Consider the following 19,926-nt stretch of genomic DNA (forward strand, 5'->3'; position numbering starts at 1 on the left):
GTCTGTGCACAAGAGATGCCCTCACAATCTGACAGATTTGGAGTGCTTTTGCACAGAAGAGTGGGCAAATACTGTCAAGTCAAGATGTGCTATACTGATAGACTCCTACCCAAGAAGACTGAATACTGTAATTAAATCAAAAGGTGCTTCAACAAAGTATTAGTTTAAGGGAGTGCATACTTATGCAACCAGCTTATTGTACATTTTTTTAAACTTTTTTACCTAACAGATTTGCTGGTTTTTCAACTGAATTGTACAGGTTTGTAAGTCACATTAAAGGGGGGAAAAGTTTTGAAGTGATTTATTGTGGTCTCACTTTTTATATCACAAAAAACTGACATTTTAACAGGGGTGTGTACACTTTTTTATATTCACTGTAAATGTGAATGAAATTAATAATATGGTGATTATTCTTGAAATATAATAATTCTGAGATGTCATGTCTTCATGCATAAGCTGCCAGTTCTACATAATCAAATATTTGTTTGAGAGCAAGACTGATTTTCCCAGTTCTAGTTGAATAAACTTGTACATTTTGAATTTTTAGTTAGACTTTGTTATTGTTGTATGTGAAGCTTTTCTCCACGGGCCTCCACTGAAAATGGATCTGTATCCCAGTCGGTCTTTCCCAGTAAACAAATGTAAAATAAATAAAATAAACTGAAGGCAAAGGCCAAAGTAAAACGGCTGAAATAAGACTTAATTTAGAAAACTGCAGAACTTCTACAACAAGCACAACAAAGCTGCTGTGACAAGCCCAAGAAATCCCTGATGTGGGAACAGTGTTCCTCACACTTGTATATTTCCTTGTAATAACTCTTAAAGCCATATTCTCTCTCTCTCTTTCAGCTTTTCCCGGTTAAGGGTCACCACAGCGGATCACCTTGTCCACTCTTGACTGGCAGTGGAGTTTTACGGTGTCGAGTTGCCAGCCCATTGCCCAACCTTCCACGGAAGGCACACACACGCACTCACGCCTAGGGCCAATTTTAGCGTGTCCAATCCACTTGCAGCATGTCTTTGGGGATGTGGGAGGAAACCGGAGCACCCGGAGGAAACCCACATGACCACAGGGAGGGCATGCAGACTCCGCACAGAAGACACATCAGCCGAAGATTGAACCGGAGAGCATCTTGCTGTGAGGCGACAACGCTAACCGCTGCACCACCACGGTCTTAATGTCACACTGCCATAGACAAAAAAAGAAAAAAAAATGGCCACAAGGATTTGTGTAACTTCTGAGTTAGTAAAATGAAGTGGGGAACTGTGCAGAGCACTGCAACACACAACAGAGATCCACTGGGCTTGTCCCTCTTCACAAAAGCACTGTTCAGTTTGTAATTTAGGTGTACTGCTCACGTGTTTTGCACTCCCTTCATTTCAATCCTTTTAGCTTTGTCCTTGATCTATTCAGGTGGAAACAGTTTCTATTAACAATCATAATCGTTGCCAAACAGTGAAGACCTTTAAAGCATTCCACGACTGTCACACTAGACAAATAACAGACTACTGTCCTCCTTCCCTCCAGTCAAGTTAACCATTTTACTGACTGTTGTCTGTGCAGTATTGCTACAGTTATTAGTATCTACACTAGATGACATGATATTACCTGCTTGGACAATTCAAACTTAGTTTCTGCTTTATTTGCAACTTAATAGCAAGTAATATTTTATGAAACCATCTGTTTTATGCAACATTTCCACATAATCATCATTTAGGAGTTTTCTTGGTAAATTAAACTAATGAAAATATGCAGAGTTATGCTGCAAAGGTATAGGGAGTTAAAAGGGACAGAACTGAGCTACTCTTGTGGGCAGATCACTTCATGTACCGTGTTATGACCGTACCTCTCAACTGTCCAGATTTTCGGCTCACATTTTTGGTCTGTTCCTCATAAAATTTGTGGATTTCCAGCAATCACTGGCATGATCTGAGCATTGAAGTCACTAAATAATGACATACATTTGAGTTTCAGACTTCAGATCCTTCAGAAAATGTATGTTAAAGCAAATCCTGTTGCTGTAGCAAGTTTTTAAGCTTATAAGAGCAATATTTAAAATATGCCTCTAATAAGTGTATGAATTATTGATGGGACTTAGCCCATAACTGCATATATTATTGTCTGAAACTGAAGCCGCATGATTTTGATGTTTTCTACTATGTTTTATCCAAGTTTGTAACCCTACTGAAAACTGCATATTATACTTATCTCTAAATGTTGCTATTTTTCCTAATGTATAGGTACTCTGCTTTCTGGAGCTTTTCTCCCCGGGCCTCCGCTGAAAATGGACATATATCCAGTCGGACTTTCCTGGTAAACAAATGCAAAATAAAATAAATAAATGTCCCTATTTTTGGGCTTTTGTTCCCCCCATTTTGTTAGGCTTTGTCCAGATTTCTTGCATTAAAAGGTTGAGAGGTATAGTTATGACTGGAATGTCGACTACTTAGTATATTATGGTTAAATCTAGGAGTAAGGCAACACTTTACAGATATACCTAGAAGCAAAGGAATGCTTCAAAAGCATTAAAAAAGGAAGCAATAGTGCCTTTGGTAACAGAACAATTTCTTGATTGACCTAAATGGACAATACACTTCTTTCCTTACAATATTTGAAAAAGTGGTTTTAAACATCTAGTGTCAACCACAAAGCTGGATAAAGAATAACATCATGATAAAAGCAAATTAGACATGGCATCAATGATCATGGAGGCTTGGTTACAGAGCTTGAGTATATGCTCCACAAGGAACTTATCAGTAGGGTAATAAGCACAGATCTTCTAGATGTTAGCTGTAATGGCCTAGTTGAACTAATACTTTGAGTCCAAGATCTGACAGAAGAGGAGGTTTCACGTTACAAGTATTTTTTTCTATTTTTGAGGGCTTCCCCTGCAAGCTGTACAACTAGAGACAGCCATACATACCCTGAACTGCTGGAAATCGGTGTATGATGTATCATAAGTCTTGTGATGTGCTTCAAGAAGGGTATCAATGAGTTGCTGTTGCTCTGCTGTTAATTTGGGCTTCAAGGCTTCTTTCATGGCTTCTTCCTCTTTTCTCTTTGATATCATATCCTTTTTTCTTTGGACCTCTTCATCTGTTAGGATAACTAAAGACAGAGAGAGAGAGAGAGAGAAAGACATACTCATATTAGTGTCATAGGAGTTCTGTGTGCACAATTAAAAACCCTCTAAGGAGGAGATCTTTCAGCTAGAACAGCTATTAACTGGGAGAATACAATTATACAACTATGCAAAACACCAACAAAACTATCCCATGCCAAATTCCATCAAATATTTAGCATAACCACAGCAGCCACTATAATTGTGAGAGTTCACAGATTAAAATAATACTTAGATGCTGGTGCTTATTACAGAAATAAGCAGTCCATTAGATCATTTCTTGTTCTCCCACGGCAGCTTCACAGAAGTGTTGCAAAATGTAAAACAGAAAAGATTCTACAATTAAACATATCATAACTGAAAACTGAAGATTTAACCTCTGCAGCAACTCTCAAAAAATGTCCTGTCATAAAGCTTCCTTAAAGATGATGTTAGGAAAGTGGTGGTACTCCTTAGCAAATCTATGTCTTTTGCCTAGTCCCACAGTTTTACAAATGTTCTGCATATGATGGCATACAAAATAAAACCTGCCTATATGTGTTTCTTTCACAATGGCCAACCCATACAAAACTCCTCATTGCCTCAGTCTGAAAACATGGGCTAGGCTGGGATGACTTGAAAAGTAAAAGTAAATTTACTCAAATTATATCTTCTCATGCAGCTCTTGAAGCATTCAGCTGTTTTGCCACAACTCCCTTGAGCAAACAGAAATGTATGTTTCAGGCCTCTCCAATTCTCAAATATCTACCTACTCAGCAACTCCATCCAAATGTCAAAATTTCCTTTCAAAAATGTGTTTCCAACACCAATTGTGTCAGAAACAGAGAAATAATAATTTAATCAATTTTCAGTCCGTTTTACATCTGAATTTGTTTCTGTTTGGCTATTTGTATAATCCTACATTTTCTTTTCCAGGTTTGACTCAGGATCATAGGAGTTGCAAGAATACTAAGCTGTAAGGCTATTTCGACCTTGCCAGTACCCAACTTCTGGCCTGGACTCTCTTTTTTGAGGACACCCAGACCAATCGTACAAGGGTGAATTTATGAATACCTATCCAGTTGCCCAGCTCCTTTTTAAAAAGGCAGAATGTTACACCGCTTAACCTGGAGACTGAGCGTATCCCAAAAAGGAGCAGGCAATGCATGACGTATCTATCAAATGACTGTTCACTGCATACCAGGCAGAACACAAACCAATTTATTCTAGCAATCAGGAAATATCTAGAGGCAGGTGTGAGTTAAGTTGCTGTATCCATCTGTCTTCAGAATATTTTCTTCCTGGAAAAGCAAAGACATTTTTTGATGCAATTCAGGCTAAGGAAGAAATACAAATGTTTATACAATAAAAAATTAGTCAAGCAGAATGGGACTAAGCATCTCATTCTTCTGATAACACAGCATGCAAAGAGACTTTTCCACTGAAACCCTTTCTACTGTTCCAAAGGAAAATGCATGACAAAGTAAGGACACGACTAGAAGAATCAGGAATACCTTGGAAGTGGAACTAGAATATGGAGTTGGGAGATGGAAATAAACAGGAAGACCAACAAATATGGAAATCAGTTAATAAATGTGAGACTGCATAGCATCAGTCACATTTGTGAAATACTGCTGTATAAGAAAAAGTCAAAAGAGTGGACTTTTGTTGATTTTGTTAAACTTGTGGGGAACTGAAAGGCATTTGCCCCACTTCATGTCATTAATGTTTGGAAGGATACTGAGGAGATGGGGAAGAGGAACGAAAAAGATAACTAAGTAAAACAGTATGTCTATGAAACATTTCATGATTTAAACTGCATGCTTTATGGTAAAGCATTTTAGATGATCTTGTATGTGATAAAGGCAGTAATGCAGACATATGTTTCTTTCTCTTTCTTTCTTAGTATTAAGAAATGTAGGCATTACAATGCAAAAAGAAAAAAAGGCTAGACAAAAGCATGTAAGTAAACAGGCTATAATCTTGGCTAGTTCAGGTGGGGAAAGTACACAGATCATAATATATACAGTGCCAATATGTTTTCTCTTACTATTGTATAGGTTAATATCTGGATTAAGGCCCTTGGTTTAATCTAATAACTTTTAAGTGGAAACAAGTAAATAAGAGAACACTTATCTTTATAGGCCTGGAGCTGAGGACTACATATTTTTCTCTTAAACTTTCACAGAGGCAAGCTGACAAAATGGCAATAAAAAGCCAGAACACTGGTTTCTTACAGGCTAGAAGTTAATATTTTCTGAATGTATACACATACATTTTTAAACTTTATTCCCCTCCCATATGTGAAAAAAGAAAAGACACCAATTAGTAAATGTAGAAGCACAGGCAATAACATACATCTTAGCATGGCAAACCTCAATTTTAGGTTAATTAAGGCCTGTGTTTGCAGCTGTCTGTTTGTGGCAATTATTCCTATTAGGAGGGTGAAACTTCATTATTCGAATATGTACATAGTTGTGTGTATTGTATTATCTTACCAGGTTATGGAGGTGTTCTGGGGGGATGTTTTTTTGTTTGAGGGTTTTCATTGAAACAACAAGTCCTGTAAAATATGACATACATTCCAATGTTAATGAGAAAAAAACTGTATAAAGGATTAACCTGTCAAACATTAGTGGGTGCATGCCTCACAAAAGCTGGAAATAGACATTAAAAAACTCATATATAATAGGTTGAATGATATTTTCTGATGGTAACTCTTTCCATATTATCTTGGAATGTGGATGGTCTCACAGGTATACCATAAAAGAAAGGATATTTAATTACATTAAGGAATTCAAAATCTAAACAATAATGCTATAGGAAACGCACATGGAAAGAAATGAACATGTGAATCTGATAAAGAAAGTATTTCAAGATGGATATTCAGCAGGATATCAGGGACAAAGGAAAAGAGTACTTATATAAACTGCTAGAAGTGCTCCAATAGTGACAGAAAGGAAAAGAAAAAAAAAAAGATAACAACCAGCTTTTAATAGGGAATATTACTTATAGGTGGGTACTATAATTTGATTTGAAACAATGAGGATGTATCTGGAGGGTCTAAAAGGCAAAATATAACAAAACAGAATAGATTTCTGAAGGAAGTTATGAAAATATTTGGTAAGGAAGACCTGAATTCAGTAGTAGGAACTTGGAGGAATTTACATATTATTCTCCAAGGTACAATAACTGTGCTAGACTAAACAGAAATTATGTTTCACAGGAACATATGCATTAATTGAGAACTCTGACAAATCCAATAACTATTTCAGATCATGTGCTAATAATTAGTAAGATAAAAATGCAGCATAATGAAGTAAAGATGAGACACTGGCGCCTTTCCATGTGTTAAAAACAGAGGAATTTAAGGAACTGGTAGTGGGAATTATAATACTCCCACATTATAGTGAATGAGTGGGATAACAGGAAAGTGGAGTTTACAAATAGGTTAGAAATAAAAGAAAATGCAATATGGTTAAGAAGTAACAATAATTATTTAGAGGGGCTGACAAAGGTTAAAGTACTACAAAATAAGTGGAATCTCCCAGAACAAGCATAGACACAACTGCAGACTGCAAAAGAGAAAATAAGGCAGCATCTCTATAACATGCATGAGTTTAGAAAAACTGCTGTTATCTGTTTTTTGATAACTCCAGAGCACAAAACCTTCTGGTGTAATGACTTAGACAACAAAGTAGAAAAGGTTGCTGCCAAACTTAGGAAGCCTATAACAAGAAAAATAACCAGAGATCCTGTAGTGGTATTAAAGATATTTCAGAAATGTTATGGAAATTAGTATACAGCAGAGAAGTGGGGAAATCAATAAAAAAACACATGGAGTATTTATGGAAGACTTAAATATGTCAAGGGTAGAGGTAGATGAGGCTCAACAATTAACATTTAAGATAGGAGGTGATGAGATAGAAATTGTGATGTAAAACTATTCTGCAAGAAAATCTCTAGGCATAGATGGTATTCCAGTGGAAGTTAGGAGGGACAGAAAGTAATAATGATCTGGAAGGTTTTGTTTAACAACATTTTAAAAGGAGAGGAAGCACCAACATCCTAGAAAAAAACTGTGATGTTTGTAATACATAAAAATGGTAAAGACCCATCAGATCCAGCTTCATATATGTCTATTTTAATTTTAAGCAATGACTATAATGGCTAACAGAATGGAAAAGTTTTGCCAAAAATTGATAGATATGGATCAATGTCACTGAGGCAAAGATTTGACAACATTAATAAGAAATGATGATCCAGAGGGAAGCAGAGTGTAAGAAAATAATAGTGTTGGTGAGTCTTTTTATTTACTCAAATTATTTTTATTTTGATGAAATAACACAATAATTTAATACTTTCATAACATTCAATAACTATTTACAGTACTTACATTCAGCCTGACAAAAAGGATTCAGATAAAAACATCTGTAGTTAAATAATAAGTTCATATATAAACTATGATAGCTAGGAAGAGTTAGGTTCCATCTGTAGGGTATCATTCCAATTCAAAACATTTCTTCACAAACTATTAGCCAATGGCTTAGGAAAATTTCTTAACTCTTTAGATCTTTTCTCCATTAGCATGCATTTCTTCAGTGATGATAGGAATTTCTCCATTGTGTGTGCTACATTACAGTTCCGTCTTCTAGTTACACATTTTCTGGCTATTGCTAACATTATCCACAATAAAATACAGGTCACCTTTCTTCACATTATTACTATTAACAACATTCAATAAAATTAAAGACTTTGTCAAAACAAATATATCAGTATAGATAGCTTGAAGAAATTTGTTCATCTCATTCCAATATGGTTTAATATTAGTACAGTCATAAAAAATATGAGACCAGTCAGCATTAATGGACAGATGACATCTCCAACATAACTTGTTGTTTGAAGGGTTAATTTTTGAGAGTTTCTCATGTGTCAAAAAGTATTTGTGCAGAAATTTCCAATGAAAAATCTTCCAGAATTGTAAGAAGTTAGTTTAACTGAAAATAAAATGTTTGTTTTATCTTCCAGTGATAATGATACCTGAAACCCTTTAGTTAGATATTGCCAGTAAAAATCTTTAGGAGCTGTCTTATAGACTAAGTGTTATATAGATATGATAATTCATTCTTAACATTGATATTACTATATAGAATTCCAAAAATCCAGTTTATAATGTTTGGTACAGTTTTGAAGGATGAGTTATGTATTATTCTACACAGATCCTTAGTGCATGCTGTGACACTCTGAAGAACCAACCAGCCATTAGGGGATATGCCATAAGTTGACAATATACTTTCTGTGTCCAAAGCTTGCTGGTTTTTAATACATTGCAACCAACAAAATAGTTTATTATTTTCCCATAAACCAAAAATCTCTGTGTGTTTTACCAGGGAAATCCCTTGTAATAGTAAATGGTATTAAAAATCTATGCCACGGTTTTATATCTAAATTTGTGTTAGTGAATTTTCTAAACACATCAAAAATATTGTTTATTAGTGTTAGTTTAGTTAATTTTGTTGTACTATACTGTAAATTTAAACTTGAATAGTGCCATATCTTATCTTTGTCAGTTACCAAAGCATTCTTTGATAAACAGTTTTCATTCATTAGTATAATGGAGTGTAACTGTTTCCAATTGGAAGACTATCTAGGATTTATCCAATTAATCACTATTTTAATTACAGATACTTTTATATAAGTTTCAATCTCTGGGAATTTTAACCCTCCTTCTTCCCATTTTCTGATATGATGAAAATATACCACGCTATTTCTTTTGGGGTACCATAGGAATTTCATCAGAGTTGAAGTGATTTCTTTAAGGATTTTCTTTCCTAGAGGAAGTATAAGGGCTTGTGCTATATATATTTTAGGTAAAAGAAAAAAACATTTTTATCAGTTGTAACCTATCATCAAATATTATAAACAAATCATTCCATTTGCTTATTAATGTCTTGATTAGGTCTATGGTTTTAGCATAGTTAAGCTGTAAGTTTTCCTCTATATTCTTGCCTAGGACTATTCCTAAATAGTCTAGGAGTTGAAACTTGGTTTCCAATAATATGATTAACAGAAACCTGTATGTTCTTTTTTTTATTTAATAATGCATATTTTGATTTAGATTTGTTGAAGGAGAATCCTGAGATTTTTTGGAAATTTGTTGTTACTATATCCACTTCACCTAACAATTCCTTAGAGTTGGGTAAGGTAAGAAAGACATCATCAGCAAACATCATTATTTTAGAAATATATTGGTTATATACATTTATACATCTTATATTTGGGTTATTACATATTAAAATGGCAAGTATTTCTATGGCCAGAGCAAAAAGGATAGGGAATATGGGACATCCGTGTGTAGCACCTCTAGTGATTTGAATTGCTTTGGTAGTAAAGGGACCTAATTTGACATATGCTAGATTATTTTCATAGATTTTCTTTATCACTGTTATAAAAAGGGGAGAAAATCAAACAACTGTAAAACTTTAAGTAAATAACCCCAATTTAAGGAGTCAAAGGCATTTTGAATATTTAGACCTATTATCAGTGCTTCAATGCTTCCTCTATTGAGGTAATCTATCAGAGTTAATACTCTTTTAATATTATCCTGTGTCTGCCTGTTATGTATGAAACCAGTTTGGTCTTCATTAATTATTTTAGATATGAGCATTTTCAATCTATTGACCATAATTGACAAATAGTTTATAATCATTATTCAAAAAAGAAATTGGTCTATAGGAGTTGCAATGATTAGGGTCCTTATTCTCTTTTAATATAGGGTAAATTAGAGAATATCTCCAAAAAGGAGGAATGTTTGCTAATGTTTGAACTTCAAGAAAGGTTTTATGTAGGAGAGAGATTACAGAAGAATGGAACAATCTATACATTTTTATAATTAAGACATCTATTCCAGGTGCTTTATTAGACTTACTTCCTTTAATCCTATCTATAATTTCTTTTTAAAAAATAGTTTTTTGTAGATCTAACATAAGTTCCTCAGGAATTCTTGTTATGTTGGGAACTATATTCTCTCACTTGTACTTATTTTATCTTTATGATGCTGTGCATAATGATAATTAAAGGCCTCCAGATTGTTCCCTATATCAGAGACTTTTTCCTTTTCCCTTCATGAAAGATACTATCAATGTTATTAATAGATAGGTTATGAAGCTGCTGTTGGTGAATATTGATGCAGAAGCAGCATTTGGCAGAGTAAGCTGGGATTTTATGGGGAGGGTAATGGAAGCATTTGTATTTCCTGATACAAAATCAAGGTTAATTTAGAGGATATGAGGCAAAAAATAAAGCAGATGGTTTAATCTCTGATAAGTTGTGCCTGAATAGAGGAACCGGGAAGAGGTGTCTTCTTTCACCTTTGTTATTTGCACTATAGTTATAACCACTGGCAAAGAAAATAAGGGAGTCGGAAATTCAAGGATATTATTGGTACAGTATTCAAGAAAAGTTGGCTTTATTTGTAGATATTATTTTGTACCTGATGGAACCAGAAAAGGACACATCAGTGTAGTGGAACATTCTGATACAGGTCTGTGTTTTCTGGGAATGTAAAATTAATGAAGATAAAACAAAGGCTATAGCTGCAAACTATGTACCAACACGTACATTGATTCAGCAATAGCTATATTTATAAGCACATGATAAAATGAAGCATTTAGAAGTATGGGTTAAAAAAGCTTCCGTTATGACAGCTCAGGATATGTGGGAAGAGACTAAATAAAAGATAATACAAAAGCCGAGAAAGTGAAGCTCCTGGCTATGGGTATGGCTAGCAAGACACAAGCAGCAAAAATATTTTTTTAAGTCCATTTTGTTATACACAAGTCAGGGATATTTTTATCACACATAAGAGAAGTTGTGGAGAGTATTTAAAAAAATTGAATAATTTTATCTGGGAGGGGAAGAGGGAAAGAGTCAAGTGGGGTTAGTTGATTCTTCCAATAGAACAAGGAGATTTAGTATTACCTGACTTTAAGGGATATTTTAGAGATGTACAGTTAAGGCTACTAAACATAACACAGGCAGAAAGCTACAACTCTAAGTGGAAAGGGATGATGAAGAAGTGGGGGGAATTCACGAAGTAAGGAAAGAGTGGGATTCTGAATGCAGATCCTTAGATAAAATAACGATCATACATAACATAATATTCATAAAGTAGCAGAACGTATACTCAGAATGAAGCCAACATTGGAACAGAAAGATGATTCTGCCGATACGGATGACTTCAATTAGGGGTACAGAGAATAGGCAACAGAGGACTAGAATTTACTGTAGGAAACTGGCACAGGAACCACCGTATTGGGAACAAACAGGGAAAGGAAATAGAATCGGAAGAGGCAAAGAACACATTTGGACTGTAGTACTGATATCAGAGTACAGGCAAAGAGAAAGGGATAAAGGAATCCTAAATGAAGAAAATAAAAATAAAATAAATGCTTAAAGTCTTTGGACTCCACCAGGAAGAAACGAGCAGGTGAAATGTAAAATCCACTCTTTATTGCACAACACTCAACACGATTAAGCGCTTTCATCCAGTAAAAAGTGGACTTCATCAGAATATTTGTGGTTAATTACACATTAAAATACCCTACATTTTGGCGCCAAAACCACTAACAATAAAAGCTATACTCCACTTAAAGTGAACCCAGCCTAATACACATAACTATACCTTAATAAATTGAATGAATGAATAAAATCATATAAATATTAGGCACAAACCATACAAATCAAATATTACGTGTTGACAGAAATTTACAATGTATGCCCATACCAAATACAGCAAGAAAAAAATAATAAACAAACATTCAAATAGACACAATACACCATAAAACTATCTCAAAATGCATTCTTTAAAAGAAACCATACTTGCAATACTTTTACTGTTATGCATACCCATTCTCTGTACTTGTAAAATAGGTTTAATAGATATATGGTCATTAAGTCCGGGTAAAATTGAAGCATCAGTCAATAGTTGCCACTTTACCTCCCTGTGACCCAATACAGCATTAAAATTACCCCCTCGAGGGTCTGTCCCAATTTTCTCTAATATGGCAAACTTGAAAAAGTGACTATCCCCACATTTTTCTACGTATCTGTAAAGGGCATTGTTGCTGTCCTTCTTTCTTAAATTATACAAGTGATCATATATTCTTTTTTAAAAACACCTCTCTGTTTTCCCTATCTAGTAGCATGAGCATGTCACGCATTTTGCCACATATATAACAAACTTTGAGTTACAATTCCCTTGCCTAAATATGATTTTAGTTTTGTTCACATTCTCCAAAGTGACACCTGCATCTTCCAAAATAGCATGGCATTGATTACAGCTATCACATCTTCTTGTATGTTTAATCTGTACACTTACACCCCTACTAATACTACCCTGTTCCAAATTTCTCTTGATATTACAGCCCACCCTATAGACAAATGTGGGCTTTTCACCTACAATGTCCTTAATTTCATTGTCTGCCATAAGAATGTTCCAATTATTAGTTAAAATCTGTTTTACTTGATTCACATGGGGGATATATTCTAATACACAAGCTCTTTGATAATTTATACCAATATCATTTGAACTTGTAACTATGTTCTTACCTAATTCCTTCCCTAATAGGAGGTACAAATGTACTTTAAGACAGAGCTCTAGTCCTAGAGCTAGTGTTAATTCTAAAGCTAATTTGGGGCAGGGCGGAACACATTTAGCTAACTTCTTTCAAAATGACTGATTTCAGTAATTTGAATCATGCACAAAGTACTTTGGAGAATAACAATTCAGCACCTATTGGAACATTGAAAGACCTTATTTATTCTTTTGGTAAAAAAACTAGGAATCATAAAAGGTTTGAAGATGGACAATGCATATCTAAACAAATGTCTATTGTTAAATATTGTTCCAGTGGGTTTGCATTTTTTTAAGACACCTATGGGTGTAATTGTTACAGAACAAGTACACCAAGAATTTAATCAATTATTTAACCAATTTGGTTTTGATTACAAGAAGTTGTTGATCAAAAAGAATGACAAAAAATTATGTCTTTTGATGAATGAGGTAGAGAAGCTTAACAACGTAATAGTGAATGATTTATTGTTTGCACAATGCGAGAAACTGTATATTAAGCAATTCAAGTATTGTGGATAAGAAGGCACAAACCATATATGTTAAAAAGTGTAAGAAAATCAACAGGGATGTTGAACATTTTAAGAAGGATGCAGCCTATCCCTGGAAGGAACATAAGGATGGTTTCATAGCTAAGCTGGGTAACATGTGACATCGAGAAATGACTATTCAGAGCAAATTTATTTTGAGTCTGATGAATATTATGAGGGGGATAGATTAAATATTCAGAAGGGGTGGAAACAGCAGCAACACCCGAAGTGGAAAAAAGATTGGAAGTGGAAACAGAACAGGCAATATGGAACACACGGGTATCACAAGGATCAAGTAGGTGGGGGAGAACTTGAGACAGAGATAGATTTTGAACAAGGGAGACAGACTACATCTGGAACCATTGCCACTGAAGTTGTAGTTAACAGTTTGAACAATTTTAAAATGTACTACACTAATTTAGTTTTAGGAACTGAACATTTTAAATTACTGTCTAGATGTATGAAATACATACCTTAAACTTGTTTCCATCTTGAGTGCCTAAGTGAGATCAAACTGTTCCTAAGGAAAATTAGTTTAGCTATTATGTTTCAAGACAATACTCAGTTTACTTGTACTAAAATGCTTAAGAAAAAAAGTGTATACATTCCACCTACACATCCTAGTGTAGCGGTGTATGAGAAAATGGTCACAAAGGATATATATATATAGACTTCAGAACAATACTAGAGATAAGAAATTCAAGAGTAACTTATCAGGTGATGAATTAAGCACTTTAAAGGAACTTAAGGATGATTACATCAGAGTGATGAAACCTGATAAGGGGGTGGTGGTTATATATGATGCTATGGTATATACTACAAAAATGTATGATATTTCAGATGTCTAGTAATACGAAACAGTTTCTATTAATGAAATTCATATAGCTTATAAGCGAATTGACATGTATTTGGAGGAATTAGACATGACTAGACAATCGGATTATCATGGACACTTATAATTTTCTAAAAGTTGAACATCCTCTATTAGCTACCATTGTAGGAATACCTAAGATTCATAAACATGTAACCAACCCCCAGTTTTATTCTATAGTCTCTGGTAGCCATTCCAAAATTTTCCAATAGGTGTAGCCATTGACAAATGGTTGAAACATATACATGGGAAAACACCGCATATGATTAAAGATTTGTAAGATTTTCTGGGTAGTTTAACCCCTAATCTTTGGAAAGAAGGATTCATTTTTACAACTAGATATGCTGTTGACCTTTTTTCATGTATTCCTAAACAACAAGGGTTGGAGGGATTCTGTAACAGAATAAGACAATATTGTAATTTGGAATGGGATTTTGCCAACCTTATTCTGGAGTGTATGTCGATTGTGCTGGATCACAACTACATCTACTTTGACGGTGAACATTACCGGCAAGACCAGGGGGGTATCCATGGGGCTGCTTGTGCCCCCATGTTTGCCAACCTGGTCATACTGGATTGGGAAAACACATACATCTTCAAAAGTGAATTCTTCAAGCACATTTGACATTATTCCAGATTTTTGGATGACATTTTTATCCTATGGGATTGCTCCCAGGAAAGTTTAAATTTGTTTATGGAATACATAAATGGTACCAGCACCTATATGAAATTTACCCATACATGTAACATAGGGGGTATAGCTTATTTGGATACTTACATATCAAATGAACTTAGTGGATTTAAGTCTCGTATACACAGGAAGAATACATCTTCCAATAGCTATCTTGAATATTCCAGTAATCATCCGAGAAAATTAATGAGGAACATTTTCAAAGGGCAGTGCATAAGGGCAGCCCGAATGACATCTCTGTATGTGGATATGGTTGACGAAATGGAATTTATTAGTTCCTTATTTAGTGAAAGGGGATATCCGAAACATATGTTGGATGATGTAAAGAAGTATGTTATGAATGAATGGGATAACAAATATCCACCCCTATTAGGGAAGGAATTAAGTACGAATGTAGTTACAAGTTCAAATGATATTAGTATAAATTATCAAAGAGCTTGTATATTAGAATATACCCCCATATGAATCAAGTAAAACAGATTTTAATAAATAATTGGAACATTCTTATGGCAAACAATGAAATTAAGGAAATTGTAGGTGAAAAGCCGACATTTGTCTATAAGATGGGCTGTAATATCAAGAGAAATTTGGAACAGGGTAGTATTAGTAGGGGTGTAAGTGTGCAGATTAAACATACAAGGAGATGTGGTAGCTGTAATCAATACCATGCTATTTTGGAAGATGCAGGTGTCACTTTGGAGAATGTGAGCAAAACTAAAGTCATATTTAGGCAAGGGAATTGCAACTCAAAGTTTGCTATATATATGGCTAAGTGCATGGCATGCATGAAAGGAGGACAGCAACAATGCCCTTTACAGACACATAGACAAAATGTAGTGATAGTCACTTTTTCAAGTTTGTCATATTAGAACAAGTTAGGACAGACCCTTGAGGGGGTAATTTTAAAGCTATATTGGGACACAGGGAGGTAAAGTGGCAACTACTGACTGATGCCTCTAATTTACCCAGACTTAATGACCATATATCTATTAAACCTATTTTATAAGTACAGCGATAGGTACGCATAACAGTAAATGTATTGCAAGTATGGTTTCTTTTAAAGAATACATTCTGAGGCAGTTTTATGGTGCATTTCATCTATTTGAATATGTCTATTATTTTTTTCTTGATGTATTTGGTATGGGCATACATTTATATGATTTTATTCGTTCATTCAATTTATTAAGGTATAGTTATGTGTATTAGGTTGGGTTCACTTTGGAGTATAGCTTTTATTGTTAGTGGTTTTGGTGCCAAAATATAGGGTATTTAAATGTGTAATTAAATACAAGTATTCTGATGAAGTCCACGTTTTATTGGATGAAAGCGCTTAATCGTGTGGAGTGTTGTGCAATAAAGAGCGGATTTTACATTTTGCTTGCTCGTTTCTTCTTGGTAGAGTCCAAAGACGTTAAGCGTTTATTTTATTTTCTTTGGAATCCTAAATGAAAAATCTGTACTGGTTGAGTTTTTAGATGAATCGAGAACAAAAGCTGCTGTCAAAAAAGGGATAATTAGTAGGGCATAATCAGAGGTCGTCAGGAAAGATTGGAAGAGAGGTTAAATAATCACTTCACAAAGAAACAATGGGAGAATATATGTATGGATCCCAAATGCAAAACAAAACTGGAAGGTTTACAAACTTTTGCCTAGAAGTGTTTGCATAGGTATTTTTATACCAGCAGGACACCAATAGAGTAAAATAATCACTTCTTACTGATAAACATCTGAGGGACTCAGATTTCATCGGAACCAATAGAGACTCTAAAAGCATAATTTTATATACAAATTGGCGCCAAAAAATAATAAATAAATAAATCAATGTTATACTTTCTTAAAGGTACAGATCAAAGACTTTTTCCTAAGAAAGAACATTATGCAAAGAATGTATCTAGACAAAGTACTTAAAATCATGTATTGTGCTGAAGCAATAACTAAATATACTTAGATAATTAAAGTGCAAATAGTTTAAAGTGCAAAAGAAGTGCAGAAAAGTTTCAAGTGCAAAATACAAAAAGTGAACTATTAAAGTATTACTTCATAACAGACGTATATAGGTAATACTTGTTTAAAATAATTAATATTATAAATAAGTGAATACTGTCCTTTCAATAAATTCATTTTATGCTATAAGTATAATAATACAAATCTAAAATCCTTGGAGATCTTGGGAAAATGTAAAAAATACTTGTGGAAATTTAAATAAAATAAAATAAATTAAAAATGAACTAGATTTAGAATGGGACATGTTGATAATGGAACATCTGCCTAAAATTATACCCGGTCCAGACTTAAAAAAGGCTTTATACTAATAAAGTCATTCAAACCGGACTCACTTTCTTTATAGGCTAACCATGTTTTCCAGTTACCACCATATGATGTTTGTTCTACCTGGTCTATAATCAAAACCAAGACATGTTTACTGAGAGTTTTTTGTATCTTTTTTCTTTATTTTATAAAGATGCTCATATATTCTTGTCTTTAATTTTCTCTCTGTCTTCCCTATATAATAGGCGGTACAGGAAGAACACAAGGCAAGATATACCACCCTCTGACTATGACAATTCCCAGCAATACTCCTACATTTTGTTTTCATCAAATTATCTAGTGTTACCAAACACTCTTCATTGATATTTTGACAGCCTGTCTTTTCTTTTTTGTCCTAACCTGTGTACTAACTTCCAAAAGTTTTTTTAAATTAAGTGCAGTTTTGTAAACACAAACTATGTTCTTTTCCAAGTTAGCCAGATTATTATCAGGGATATTCAATAGTTCCCAGTGTCGTTTAACTATTTCTTTTACTAAATTACTGTCCTGCAATTTGGGTATTTTTCTTTATCTTTTCTCCTAATACCTGTCCCAACAGTGGTTTGTATTTCTTACCCCAATTGTTTTGAACATATTTAGCCACATTTAAAACCATTCTGAGTAGAATTACACCAGAGCTTTGGTCTGAACACTTGATTTTCCTCACAATAGATGTTAAAGATTTGTTTTCATGCATCCGAACAAAGCTTGAAAAATTATTCTGGATTAAGTTGAGATAGAATAAGCCTCATCTTGGATATGATGGGGCTCATTCTAGACCACAACTATATTCAGTATGAAGGAGAATATTTAACCTGGTCATGCTCGAATGGGAAAATAGGTTTTATTCCCTTGTCAATTTTTCAAACACATTTTATTTGGATGATTTATTTATCATCTGGAAGGGCCCTTCTGAAGATATTAGGACCTTCATTGACTTTATCAATTCAAGTACTAATTTTTTTAAAGTTTACTTTTAAGGCTGACAAATTTGGAATTGCCTATTTAGATACCTTTATAAGCACAACCCCAGATGGTTTTACTTCAAAAATATACAGAAAGTCTACCTTCTCAAATGATTACATTGAATTTGGTAGTTGCCACCCTCAATATGTATTTAGAAATGTATTAAAAGGTCAATTTATCCGTGCAGTGAGGATGAGTTCTTCTAGGGAAACCATGGTAAAAGAAATAGATACTATTTAATGTTTTAAATATGTTCAAGACAATGGGGGTAAGAAATACAAACCACTGTTGGGACAGGTATTAGGAGAAAAGATAAAGAAAAATACCCAAAATTGCAGGACAGTTTGTATTATTATGTTCAGCCCATACACAACTATTGAATATCCCTGATAATAATCTGGCTAACGACAGGCAACAAGAAAGTGTGGTTCTTGTAAGCAGTGTCAAAATATCAATGAAGAGTGTTTGGTAACACTAGATAATTTGATGAAAACAAAATGTAAATTGTCAGGTATATCTTGCCTTGTGTTCTTCCTGTACCACCTATTATATAGGGAAGACAGAGAGAAAATTAAAGACAAGAATATATGAGCATCTTTATAAAATAAAGAAAAAAGATACAAAAACGCCTCAGTAAACATGTCTTGGATAAAAAGACCATACTTTAAATTTTTGATTATAGACCAGGTAGAACAAACATCATATGGTGGTAACTGGAAAACATGGTTAGCCTATAAAGAAAGTGAGTGGCAAATTTATTGTGACGCTACTCTCCTACCAGTTTGAATGACTTTATTAGTATAAAGCCTTTTTAAGTCTGTTTTAGGCAGATGTTCCATTATCAACATGTCCCATTCTAAATCTAGTTCATTTTTAATTTATTTTATTTTATTTAAATTTCCACAAGTATTTTTTACATTTTCCCAAGATCTCCAAGGATTTTAGATTTGTATTATTATACTTATAGCATAAAATGAATTTATTGAAAGGACAGTATTCACTTATTTATAATATTAATTATTTTAAACAAGTATTACCTATATAATAGTTCACTTTTGTATTTTGCACTTGAAACTTTTCTGCACTTAATTATCTAAGTATATTTAGTTATTGCTTCAGCACAATACATGATTTTAAGTACTTTGTCTAGATACATTCTTTGCACAATGTTCTTTCTTAGGAAAAAGTCTTTGATCTGTACGTATAACATTGATTTATTTATTTATTATTTTTTGGCGCCAATTTGTATATAAAATGATGCTTTTAGAGTCTCTATTGGTTCTGATGAAATCTGAGTCCCTCAGATGAACCAGAAGATATTATTTGTGTGGATTTAATCTGTGGAATAAACCTGTGTTTTATCAGTAAGAAGTGATTATTTTACTGGTTGGACCTTTTGTTTTTTGAGTGTTTCTTACATTTTTATACCCGAAGCAAACTCTAAAGAATTTTTCCTTAGGTAGATAGCAAATACTGGAGGTGTAAGGGGAAGAAGCAGGTAGCCAGGAGCATATGTTCTTGGAGTGTAATGAGGAGTTAGCAGAATTTAAAAATTCTCTACAGAGTACTCTGGAATACTGAGCGAGCAAATGAGTGTAATTAAGGAAATTATTTTTTTGAGCTGGGATACAGGACCTAAATTGCCTAAACATAATAAAGCCTTGTTAAGTTCAAGTCTGGTGGATGCCGAAAAACAATTACTAAAAATGGAAATCAAAGTTTAAACCAATCATACTTGAAGTAGTGAATATTGTAATAGAGATAAAAAAATAGGAGGTAGGATCTTTAGAAAAGGGTAGGAGTAAATTACATAGAAAAAAATGGAAACT

At 33.9% G+C, this 19,926-nt stretch overlaps 1 protein-coding gene across 1 annotated transcript in view; it reads right to left on the reverse strand.

Moving 5' to 3' along the window:
- VDR (vitamin D receptor) overlaps positions 1–19,926 on the reverse strand; it is a 1,187,212-nt gene that overhangs the window by 269,305 nt on the left and 897,981 nt on the right. Inside the window, exon 5 of the mRNA XM_044083873.1 lies at positions 2,925–3,109. Coding sequence (XP_043939808.1) covers positions 2,925–3,109 — 185 coding nt within the window. The remainder of the gene's footprint in view (positions 1–2,924; positions 3,110–19,926) is intronic.

Source organism: Protopterus annectens, chromosome 9.part0 (assembly GCF_019279795.1).
Source record: "Protopterus annectens isolate FY-2018-M chromosome 9.part0, PAN1.0, whole genome shotgun sequence".
NCBI classification, from domain to species: domain Eukaryota; kingdom Metazoa; phylum Chordata; order Ceratodontiformes; family Protopteridae; genus Protopterus; species Protopterus annectens.